The sequence below is a fragment of the Scylla paramamosain genome, chromosome 40 (assembly GCF_035594125.1).
Source record: "Scylla paramamosain isolate STU-SP2022 chromosome 40, ASM3559412v1, whole genome shotgun sequence".
NCBI classification, from domain to species: Eukaryota; Metazoa; Arthropoda; class Malacostraca; order Decapoda; family Portunidae; genus Scylla; species Scylla paramamosain.
Window position 1 is genome coordinate 13,329,104 of NC_087190.1, and position 12,500 is coordinate 13,341,603.

General features: G+C 40.2%; 2 protein-coding genes and 1 long non-coding RNA gene across 4 annotated transcripts in view; 1 reads left to right on the forward strand and 2 right to left on the reverse strand.

Annotated features, from left to right (window-relative positions):
- Window positions 1-7,241, reverse strand: part of LOC135092491 (uncharacterized) — a 14,031-nt gene extending 6,790 nt beyond the window's left edge. For both annotated transcript variants that reach the window (XR_010262887.1, XM_063991059.1), the window contains exons 1-3: window positions 6,749-7,241; window positions 2,446-3,613; window positions 1-1,970 (exon numbers count right to left, since the gene is read on the reverse strand). The exon at window positions 1-1,970 is cut by the window's left edge. Coding sequence is in view for 1 of the 2 variants with exons in the window: in XM_063991059.1 (XP_063847129.1) it covers window positions 1,931-1,970; window positions 2,446-3,613; window positions 6,749-7,046 (1,506 nt within the window). In the remaining variant the exon portion in view is untranslated. The remainder of the gene's footprint in view (window positions 1,971-2,445; window positions 3,614-6,748) is intronic.
- The window catches only part of LOC135092496 (uncharacterized), a 30,610-nt gene that overhangs the window by 1,697 nt on the left and 16,413 nt on the right, over window positions 1-12,500 (forward strand). The gene's annotated exons all lie outside the window — the stretch shown is intronic.
- The window catches only part of LOC135092493 (RNA-binding protein 33-like), a 1,771-nt gene continuing 1,416 nt past the window's right edge, over window positions 12,146-12,500 (reverse strand). Inside the window, exon 2 of the mRNA XM_063991061.1 lies at window positions 12,146-12,500. This exon is cut by the window's right edge and continues 1,118 nt beyond it. Within this exon, the coding sequence (XP_063847131.1) occupies window positions 12,351-12,500 (150 nt within the window). The 3' untranslated portion in view covers window positions 12,146-12,350.

The window sequence follows — 12,500 nt, forward strand, 5'->3', positions numbered from 1 at the left end:
TCTGTCCTGCATCCCAGGAGTGTCCGGGGCCGGAGACCGTCGCGGAACACCGCCACCACCACCACCACAGCCTTGGGGGCTCTCCCCACCCACCGCACCTCTGCCAGTCCACAGCGTCCTTCAGCACGCCTGTCCCCAGGACTGTCCGGTTCTCCGGGACACAAACACCGCGGGACACTAGCAGCAGCCGCCAGCACGCTTCGCCAGGCTTCGCTCCAGTTGAAAAACACGCGGCTTTGGTGACGTATTGATTGTGTGTTAGTGCATGACAGGGCGGGCCACTGGGTTGGTTACCCCGGGGATGCGATGCAAGTTAGGGACTTGGGGGGGGGGAGGCTAGCCGGACATTTTATAAAAATAGGTGTAGGCCACTGGCCTGGGGACGCACGCCCCGTACCTCAGCCTTCCGATGCCAGCGGGGCGTTGCCGTGTTGGAGAATATGAAAGATAACGCCCAGCCAGTTGGCCCAGGGCATCACCATCTGTGTATCACTAATACACACACTCGAGGCCATGGGAGGTCAAAACAAACCAGTGAATATCTTGTGTGTATATATATATATATATATATATAAATAATGTATTATGTATTCAGAAAATATACATAAAGTATTTGGTTTAATACTAGCAGTTTATATTAATATTATTATATGTATGTATACAGAGGTATACACGCATGCAGTACAATCTCTCTCTCTCTCTCTCTCTCTCTCTCTCTCTCTCTCTCTCTCTCTCTCATATAAATTTCTCCTAATATCAATTTCTTCATTATCAAAACAGATACACACCCTTATGTAATATACAATACCATAGAGAGCAAGCAGGTACACAGATCAAAAGATAAAAAGAAAACGATAAATTAAAAAGAAATAAAGGAGGAAAATATTGAAATGAAAAATTAATAAAGATGAAAAGAAAACAAAGAAATCATGAAGAAAAAAAAAGAAAACAAGAGATATCATAATTATCTATTTTCTACTCAGAGAAAGAGAAAAAGAAACTGGCAATTTATGTATAAGATCAAGCTAAGTACATAAAAAACCTAATTAGACACTCTTAAATAATACATCTTTATCTCACTCTCAAAATAAAGTAAACAAGACAGAACAGATTAAACTTAACCAGTCATGTGTGGCTTTTGTTTTCTTTTAAAAAACAGACAGAACCTGACTATTTCCCTGACCTTTGAAACCAGACAGAACCTCACTAATTATGTGTAGCCTTTGAAACAAGACAGAACTTTAATAATTACCAGTGAGACCTTTAAAAACATACACAATCTAATTATCTGTCATCTTGAAAACAACCTAATTATCTGAAGCCTTTCTCTAATTATCTCTGTCATCTTGAAAACGACCTAATTATCTGAAGCCTTTGAAAACAGACACAACCTGGGTTATTATCCACTATCTTGAAAGCTGAACCTATCTTTGTGGCATTTGAAAACTGTATTAAATGAAAAACAATCTAAGTTAATAAAAGGCAGTTTTTTTTTAACCAAATATGGAAGCCATGGGGGAAAAACAAATGAGTGGTCCATTAACCCTTTGACTGCAAATTGGTACACCTTTCCTTAATTACTAATCACTAAGACATCGTTACTTGTTCTACAGCCACCTCCAATCCTTAAACCAGGTAGAAATTACAAAATCTACCTTTTTTATAATGCCCTTCTTTCTTGTAGATGCTTTTAAAGATTTCATTCAATACTTCTGGTGTTGCCAATTGTTCTGTGTTGCAGTGAAAGGGTTAACACACACTGTGGCCTTAGAAGACTATTCAAACTGTTTCATAATACCAGTTCCTCTCTTCACACCTGTCAGTACCTGTCTTTGTGCGTTCCACCGGTGTAGTGCAGGAGACTGAAGGTAAAAAAGTGCTCTAGATTCATTAAAAGTTAAGAGAAATGTGTGTGTATGTGTGTGTGTGTTCATCCACTGGTCTGCGGCTGAGGTGGCACTTTCTTGTCGCTGAAAAAGGAAAGTAATACATTAATAGAAGCAGTTTCAGTCTATTTATATCATAATGCTATTTTAATTACATTACTGCTGCTACTGCAACTGCTACTACTACTAGTACTACTGCTACTACTACTACTGCTACTACTACTACTGTTACTGTTACTATTCTCAAATCTTTCTTTGTATCCTGACAAGCACAAGGAAAAGAAAGAAAATACATAATAATAATATTATTAATAATAATAACATAAAACTAAAAAAAACTGCCCAACACACCTGAAAATACAGAGAGAGAGAGAGAGAGAGAGAGAGAGAGAGAGAGAGAGAGAGAGAGAGAGAGAGAGAGAGAGAGAGAGAGAGAGAGAGAGAGAGAGAGAGAGAGAGAGATAAGATAACCTCAAAATTACAAATAAAATAAACTATCTAAACTAAAACTAAACCTCAATAATTCAAAGCCAAGCCAATACAGCGACCCCCAAATTACCTGGAGGGAGTGAAGGGAAGCACCATAATGCCGGTCTTCTCCCACAGTATTTTCCGGATCACCTCCTCGTACGCCTGACGTTCGGCCAGCTCCTGCACCATGGCATTCTTCTCCTTCTCCATCTGTGCCAGCTTCTCCCTCAGTGCCAGGATCTCGCCTCGGTTCCTCTCGCGGCACTTCTTGGCCCTGATGGCGTCCAGGCGTTTCCTCTCCTCCAGCTGGTCACTGAGGGGCCCCTGCTCATATTTTCTTGTTTTTTTCACGGTTTCGCTTGCGTTTTTCCGTTTTCTGACTCTCTTCTTTGTGCCGTTGTGCTGTGCAATGTTTGTGGTGTCTATGGTTCGTGTGCTGTGTAGGCCGATGTCGCTGGCACTCTCCGATGCCGGGATCAGTGACGTGTTGATGGTGACAGTGCCGTATGCTGCAGAATGGCATGTGCTGGCAGTGTCTTGTGCCAGTTTGGTGTCCGAGGTCTGAGTGACACAAGGAACAGAGGTGTTGTTGGCCTTGTCTGGCACTGTGACCCTTGTATCTACAGTAGGAGTGCCACAAAGAATAGGGGCACTGCTTACACTATCTGGCACCGTTAATTTTGTATCTACATGATTGCCACAAGGAACAGAGGCACTCCTGGCCCTATCTGGCACCTTTAAATCTGCTAGTTGACTGCTGCAGATAGTAGAGGAATCACTGGCTATACCTGGCACTATTTTTGGCAGTACAGATACAGTGCCAATAGGAAAAGAGGCACTAGTTTCATTTGGCACTATTTTTGACTCTACAGGTACAGTATCAAGAGCGACAGGAACACTGTAAGCTGTATGTGGCACCTTAACACCCACATTGTCACACAGAACATCACCAGTGACTTCCCCTGTCACCAGTTTCAACTCTCCAGACAGATCCTTCAGTGGGGGAGTGCCATCGTACCCTGGGGTCAGGAATGCCTGGCGGGAAGGTGCTGGAACGCCATGTGTCTCCAGCAGGGCATTGTTGGGGATGTAGTTGAATGCACGGCTCCCTGTCTTGGCATTCATCTGGGGCACTGGGAGGTGGTCGGTGTGGCATCCTTCAGGGGCATTCTGCAAGGGTCCAATGGCGCTTGCGTGGTTCTGGAGTTGCTCGAGGTCCTGGAGTGTCAGTTCTATGTTGCCAGGGGACAAGGGGCCTGAAAGGTGGTTATGATGGTTAGGGGGTTGTTTGTGTGGGCTGTGTGGGTTGAGAACACAAGGGTTGGTGCAGGGAGTCATCAGGCCTTCACGTGGCAGTCGCTGTATGAAACATGCCTGTCTATTTCCACCTGAACTCAATGATACAAGAACTTAAGAACACAAGGGTTGGTGCAGGGAGTCATCAGGCCTTCACGTGGCAGTCCCTGAATGAAATATGTCTGTCTATTTCCACCTGTCATGTGAACTCAATGAAGAACACAAGAGCACAAGAGTTGGTGCAGGAGTCCCTGTATGACACACTCCTGCCTTTCCACCCGTCATGACAACACAAGAACACAAGAAAACAAGAGTTGGTATTGACTTGTGACATAATTACTGAGTCTATTCCATTAACGAGACTTTAAGAACACAGAGCTGGAGCAGGAAGCCACACAGCCTACACGTGGAAGGCCCTGCACGAAACACACCTGCCTATTTCCAACTGTCATCCCCATCCATACACTTGTCTAACCTGCTTATTCATCATCAGGTGTATTCCATTCATAGGAACACAAGGGTTAGTGCAGGGAGCCACAGGCCTACACGTGGCAGTCCTTGTATGAAATATGAAAATAACAGCAACATAGAATAAATGGAGGAAGACGCAAAAATAATAACAATAAGAATTCAGGACATGATAAAATAATGAAGGGATTAAAGATAGAGAAAATGAGAAACAAAAAGTATTACACAATAAAGATGACACTATGCAAGAAAGAGATACTTGTAATAATAATAACAATACCAATATTAAGAGGGAAAATAACAATAACAATAATAGTAACAGTAGTAATAATAACAGATAATACTGAAATAACATTAGCCGTCTCCAAAGCTTAGGTTAGGCTTAAATTGAGTCCAGTGTAGTGGTGTTGCTGTCACTAAGCACCACCACACACACCAGCACTCACAACACCAATCCTGTCTCTGCAGAATGTACGGCACCATTTTCTAGTTAAAAGGGAAAGCACATCACCAGGATTAGAGGGGAAAGTGTGGGAAAATATCTTAAACCTACATTTAAAGAGGGCACCAGTCAAGAGCAAGAAAGAGGAAAAAAATAGGCCTACTGAGGTGACATAGGAGTGAAGCCAAAAGGATCATCCGAAAGTGAAGGTTAAGTGTCTTGAAACCTTCTCTGTTCAAGTCACAGGAAGGAGGAAATATTGAAGCAGGCAGGGAGTTCCAGTTTACCAGAAAATGAGATGAAAGACTGAGAATACTGGTTAACTCTTGCATTTTGAGAGGTGGACAGAATAGGGATGAAAGTGTTGTGCAGTGAGACCGTGGCAGGAGGGGAGGAATGCAGTTAGCAAGATCAGAAGAGCAGTTAGCATGAAGATAGCAGTAGAACACAGCAAGAGGTGCAACACTGTGGCGAAGAGAAAAAGGCTGAAGACGGTCAGTTAGAGGAGAGGAGTTGGTGGGGAGGAAGAGAGAGAAAGAGAGAGGAGAGATTGGAAATGCAAATTATTGAAGAAAACGAAAAAAAAAAAAAAAAAAAAAAAGACTGCTGGTAAAATTTGGATTAACCACAATAAGTTACATTACTGAAAAAAACAAAAACAAAACTGCCAACCTGACTTCAACTCTGACAACATAAGGACACTCAAGACTCAAAGTGGCTGACAGAAAAATTACTGACTCATTTCCTTTCCCTGCATTTACCTGAGACATGATGACACATTACCTGCCACACCTGTGAAGAATGACATTTACAAAGGTTACTGATGACAATACAGACACTGGCTTCACAAGAAAGAATTAATGTTATCACCCACAGAACACTGATTCTATAGCATACCCTCCCAGTAGAGAGACGTATGTTAAGAGAGGGCCTGATGGAAGTCTTTAAGTGGTACAGGGGACATAACAAGGGCGACTAAGAGGAGATCTGATGGAAGTATTCAAGTGGTACAGGGGACATAACAAGGGTGACTAAGAGATCTGATGGAGGTGTTCAAATGGTACAGGGGACATAACAAGGGTGACTAAGGGGATCTGATGGAGGTCTTCAAGTGGTGCAGGGGACATAACAAGGGTGACTAGGAGATCTGATGGAGGTCTTCAAGTGGTAAAAGGGGACATAACAAGGGTGACTAAAAGGGGATCTGACAGAGGCATTGAAGAGGTACAGGGAGCATATCAGGGGTGACATAAGCAAACTTCTCTGGATCAGTAATCAGGGTAGAACAAGAAATAACAGATTTAAGCTGGAAAATTTTAAGTTCAGGAAAGACACAAGAAGGAATTGGTTCTCAAATAGAGTGGTGGATGACTGGAGTGGACTCAGTAATCAGGGTGTTGGTGCTGAGTCATTAGGGAGCTTTGAAAGATTAGATATGCATGGATGTGGATGACAGGTGGAAATAGGCAGGGATGTTTTTTACAAGGACTGCCACGTGTAGGACTGATGGCTTCCTGCACCGACCCTTGTGTTCTTGTGTAGCCAGAGAAACAGACTGTGTGTTTTGTAGATGTACCTTTATAATCACTGGAAAAAAGACACATTAGGAACAGTATGTCAGTACCAAGACAGTAGATATACAAAGCAAATTGAGATAAAGATGAATTAAAGATGATTTAAGATGAATAATAATGACAATAATTATACAAAAAAAGGCATCATTGCTTTGTCTTGAAATAAAAATGAATAATAATGACAATAATTATACAAAAAAGGCATCATTGTTTTGTCTTGAAATAAAAAATAATAATAATGACAATAATTATACAAAAAAAGTATCATGTTTTATCTGGAAATAATAAATGAAATCAATCTCAAAATTTATCTGGTGAGGTTATTTCAACAAAAGCCACTAATAATACTGATAACAACAACAATGACAACAACAACAGCGATAAAATCAATAACTTTATCTGGAAAATTACAAAAGGCTAAGATTATTTCAACAATACTCAGAACAATAATAATAATAATAATAATACCATATTAATAACAGTAATAATAAAATCAAGAAGTTTACCTATAATATTAGTAGACATTACCCATAACACAACAATAATAACACCAAAAAACTAAATAAATAAAAAATTCTAACAACAACAACAACAACAAAATTAAAAATCACCTCCTAGTAACTCGTCCACTTCACAGTTCACGGGGAGGTCAGGCGCATCACTGTGACCCATATGTGACCCCTCGACTTGTCCCTGTGGCGACCCTCTAGAGACCCCCTGCGGTGACCTGGCGATCTCACACTGAACGAAGGCCAGGTCAGACATATCCCCCTCAGTCACATCTCCGTTCGGGTCCCCCTGGTCATGTAGGTCTACGGATAAGTCACCTAGGTCTAAATTTGAGGACTGGGAGCTGAAATCGTCACATAACCATTTAATGAAGTCAAGGACGTCACGGTCTCTTTCCATACTTCGATCAGTTACACTCTTTTTCTTTGCTTCTCCGTCTCTCTCGCTACTTCCACGTCTTGCCACACCCCTTGTTGATGTACCACCGGGGGCGTGTCACCGTGGGATGCGTATTATTAGAAAACTTAGCACCAGTTGTACGATGAGTCAAGTGACCACACACAAAATGGCGGCCTATTTCCTGAACGAAACGTATAGTAAGTTGCCAGTTATTGTTTTTCCTTTTTTTTTTTTTATTGTCTTGCTCTTGATCTTGGTGCTTCAGGGAGTGAGGCGTGAAAATGTTTGACGAGAGACGTGTATGTGTGTGTATGTACGTGTGTGTGTGTGTGTGTGTGTGTATGTACGTGTGTGTGTGTGTGTGTGTGTGTTGATACCTGCATCCACGGAGCATTTGCAGTGAAAATATCTGTATTATTTTCCGCATTCGTGTTTTACAGTAACAAAAGTATCCCCCCCCCCATCAATATACGAGAGTGTGTGATTCATAAGCGTGTGAGTCAAGCGAGAGAGGGTAAGCGTGTAGTTGAATGCAAAGGAAAAGGTCAATGAGTTCAGAGATTAATAGAGCAAATGGTTGTTTTAGGGAGAAAGTGAGTCTTAAAAAAAAAAAAAGTAAGAGAGAGAGACTACAATAAACTTCTTACTTCATTTAATAATATATTCTCTCCCTTTTTTTTTTCCTTCTCTTTCACCGAAGTTACTTACTCACTCACTCCCCCCTTAGTCTTCTTTATCTGTTACTTCTACTGAACAAATTTCTTACTTGTTTTATCAGACCTTTTTTCCCTATTTATTTTTCTTTCTGTTTTCTTTCTCTCTTTCTCTCAAGTCTTACTCACCTACTCACTCACACACTCTCTTGGACTTCTTTCTCCCTCTCTTTCCTAACTAAATACAATCGTCTTCCCTCTCCCCCTCTTCCGGCCACCCTTATCTCCCCCTCCAGCTTATATAAATGTGGAGTTTCCTTGTTTATCGTATCATTTCCTCTGTTCCTTTCGAGTCTTTGTTTCAAATTTCGATTTTTTTTTTTTCAATTGACGTCACATTGAAACGCTAAAATCTCTGATATGATTTGATTTCTACTTTTATTTCTCTCGTTTTGTGAAAAGTTTAGCCCGTGAACAAACTGGACATAGAAAACGAGTGCTGCTTATCCCTCACTCACCTCCCCCAACCCCAACTCTTATAGAACTCTAATATCTATGACACCAGTCTTTCCCAGGAACCCTTCAGTCTCTCAACTCTCCTTTCATTCTCCTCCTCCCCTCCTCACACTTCCGCCAGCAACAGCATATGCAGTTATTTTCCTTCCTTCCTTCCTTCTGTTTGTTTTCTTTTTGGTCTTTCCTGTTTTTTTTTTTTTTTTTCCCTATTGTTGTGGTTTTCCTTTTGCCTCCTTGTAATACTTGTTTTCATTTTCCTTCGTTATTTCCTTCATTTTTCATCATCTGGGTTATTTCAGTTATTTTTTTTTCTTTTCGTTTCGTTTCTCTTTTGTTTTTCTTAATCTGTGGTCCGTCCCCTTTCTTTCATTTTTTTTTCCTCTTCTTTCGTTTCTCGAGCTATTTTTTTTTGTTTCCTCTTCTTCCCTTTCTTGTTTCCCTACCTCCATTTCCTTCTGTTCTTCTTGTATCTTTCTTCCTTTATTTTTCTCTCTTGTCTTTCTCTCTTCGTTTTTTTTTTTTTTTCCTTTAATCATCTGTATTTCAGTGTTGTATGTTTCCTCCTCTTTCTCCTTCTTCTTCTTCTTCTTCTTCTTTATTTTTTTTAACCCTTTATGTTTTTTCCCCTTAACCATTGTGTTTTTTTCCTTTTTTCTACTTTTCCTTATTAATATGTCTTTTTTATTTTCCTACGTTATTTACATCATCGTTTTGTTATTTTTTTCCTTTTTTTAGCGATATTTTTTTCTTTTTTTCCCTCTTGGTGTATTTTTTAAATTCTATTTCATCTCATTTTTTTTAATCTCTTTTTTATTCATTTCTATATTTATTTATTCATTTATTTATCTATTTTTTGTAAAGGGAGTCTTCTGGCCAGGGGGAACAAAAAATATATATGAGATAAACAAAAGAAAGGAAGGAAGGAAGGAAAGAAAAAAAAAATATGAGAAGTGTCTTGAAACTTCTCTTTATTAATATTTTTCCACAGTTAACCTTTACAACTATGTATTCTGTCTCACTCACACGGGTTCTCAAGAGTGTTTGCCCTGTGAAATACGTAGCAATCTTGATAATTTGTCACTAGATCCGTAAAAACATCCTTTTAAACCCGTGTCATTTCACCCAGACTAATTTTTCAAGGTCACAGATGTGATAACCCAGGATTTCAAGAGTGTTTCTATAATTAACAATGTAAAAAATCTTGTTTGTCATTAGAACCGTAAAGAAAACACCCTTGAAAACGGTCACTTCACCCAGACTATTTTTCAAGGTCACAGAGATGATCAGCCGGGGTTTCGAGAGTGTTTCTCCTGTTAACAATGAAAAAATCTTGTTAATCTGTCACTAGAACCGTAAAAACACCCTTGAAAACCCGTGTATCTGGAACTATATAGTGGTTTTTAATATAGTGGAGATACGGCGCAGATGTGTTTCAGAAACTAGCAACGAGTATTAGTCACCTACACAAACAGAGTAAGAGGAAAGAAGCAGCCTTGACTGACCCCTTTAATGAATTCTTCGCGGCACTGTCACTTCTTGGACTTGGCTTCTTAGTTTTATTTGTTTTACACTCTTGGAAGTTATTAAAGGGTTTTCAAAGAGGTTCCCGTGGTTGTAATTAGTGTAACAAGAATTGTGCACTTTTTATTAGGCTGTAGTGGAAATCATTGAGGTTTTTCATGGTTTTAGAATCTGTAACATGGTTTTGTGCTTTTTGATAGGCTGTAGTGGAAGTTATTGGGGTATTCATGGTTTTAGTGACAGCTTAACAACGATCTGGTACTTTTTAACAAGCTGTAGTGGAAATCATTGAGGTTTTTCATGGTTTTAGAATTATTTATTTATTTATTTATTTATTATTTTTTTTTACATATTTCAAAAGACAAAAATTACAAGGGCCTCTTCATGATTCGAGTGATAGTTTAATAAGAATATGTACTTATAACAGGTTGTACTGGAAATTACCGAGTGTTTTCATAATATTTAGTGGTAATTTAATAATGATCTTATGTATTTAACGTGTTCAAGAGGCTTTAATCTTTGTCGAGGGCGTCATGGTTTGTTACAGTTGGAGGAGGAGGGTCATGCATCTCTTCACGCACCCTGGCGGAGGTCATTAAAGTCTTCATTGGTGTTTTCATAGTCTAGTGAAAGGTCAGCTATGTTATACTGGTTTAAAGACCCTTTCATGGAGAGAGAGAGAGAGAGAGAGAGAGAGAGAGAGAGAGAGAGAGAGAGAGAGAGAGAGACGGATGACAAACCAATAAAAAAATACATAGAAAACATGCAAATTGACCGAGAGAGAGAGAGAGAGAGAGAGAGAGAGAGAGAGAGAGAGAGAGAGAGAGAGAGAGAGAGAGAGAGAGAGAGAGAGAGAGAGAGAGAGAGAGAGAGACCAATAAACACAGTCACTAGATTAAGCTTATAAAAAGAAGAGACAAAACCAGTGACTGAATGGAGAAATGGAGACCAAACTTTGTGATAAGGAAAGTCGGAAATATAAGCGTTTGGCATCTGCACATGCCTCACATAGCGACAAGTGGCAACACCGCACGTGCTTACGTCAGAGTGGTGCCATTTCAACTATTTTTTTTTTTTTTTTTTTATTTCTCTTTTGTTGTTGTTGTTGTTGTTGTTGTTGTTGTTGTTGTTGTTGTTGATTTCATGAATTTATTTAATTATTGTCGTTTTATTTATTTATTTTTTTTTTTTATTTTGCTTTGTCTAGTTTATCTTCTAATGTTAGTGGAAGCTTGTGTGTGTGTGTGTGTGTGTGTGTTTTGTTAACATTTATTTTTATTACTAATATTACTACTACTACTACTACTATTAAATCCTTCTACCACCACAACCACTACCCTCGTAATACAAACTACTACTACTACTACTACTACTACTACTACTACTACTACTACTACTACTACAACGACAATAAATCACAATCCTTTCCTTCCTCCTCCAAATCCTCCTTCCTGTGACATTCATCTTTCACCAGCCAGCACCACCGGCAACACCACCACCACCACCACCACTCAGACACTGGGATATGCCTTGATTAGAGTGGCTTGCCTCACGTTTCGGATTTCCCAGTAATTTTTTTTTTTTTCTCTCGCGCTCTTGCTTCTAGGAATAACGTATAAAAGCGTCTCTCTCTCTCTCTCTCTCTCTCTCTCTCTCTCTCTCTCTCTCTCTCTCTCTCTCTCTCTCTCTCTCTCTCTCCTTCCATAGAATGACATGAATAGCGGTGTTCAGTGTGTAGAATGAGATAAATAACTTTTTTTTTATGTTGAAGATATTGTTGTTTTTATGGTATAAGAGAGAGAGAGAGAGAGAGAGAGAGAGAGAGAGAGAGAGAGAGAGAGAGAGAGAGAGATTCTTCTTCTTCTTCTTCTTCTTCTTATTCTTATTATTATTATTATTATTATTATTGTTATTCGCTTCATTTTCCTTTTCTTATTTATGTATATATGTAAGTGCTTGTGTATGTATGCATGGATGTATGTTCAACTCATTTATGCATACAAAAAACAATGTCAACTCTCTCTCTCTCTCTCTCTCTCTCTCTCTCTCTCTCTCTCTCTCTCTCTCTCTCTCTCTCTCTCAGTGTGTGTGTGTGTGTGTGTGTATGTGCAGTACACACTATACAGTTTAACGATTCGAGTGGTGGTGGCGACAGTAGTAGTGTTGGTGGTAGTAGTGATAGCATAATAGTAGTAGTAGTAGTAGTAATAGTAGTAGTAGTAATATTGTTGGTAGTAGTGGTGACAGTATAATAGTAGTAGTAATAATAGTAGTAGTATAGTAGTAGTAGTAGTAGTAGTAGTAGTGTTGGCGGTGGTTGGTGGTGGTGGATGGGTAGTAGTGGTAGAGGTGGGGGTGTAGTAGTATTGGTGGTGGTGGTGGTGGTGGTGGTTGAAACAAAACAAGTACTCTTATAAAAGTATAACGTATATTTGAATTGAGCACAGTTCATGACTTATGAAGCAGACAACATGTCTTGACAACAATATTAACAACACTGGCGGTGGTGGTGGTGGTGGTGGTGCAACACACTCGGTAAGACAGTATTGGTGCTGTCTGCGCTGCACCGCTGGGCCCACCACACCGGATGCCGCGCCGACCCCTCAATGCTGGCCTACTGACGGGTTGGGGAGCGCGAGAGTGCCTGGCAGGGCAAGTGCGGCGGAGGGAGAGTGATGTGTTGGGCGTGGTAGGGCGGCGGTGACGCTGTGACGGGATGAATCGGAGGGGGCGTGAGGGGGGTGAAGGGCGCCATAGGCTGTCC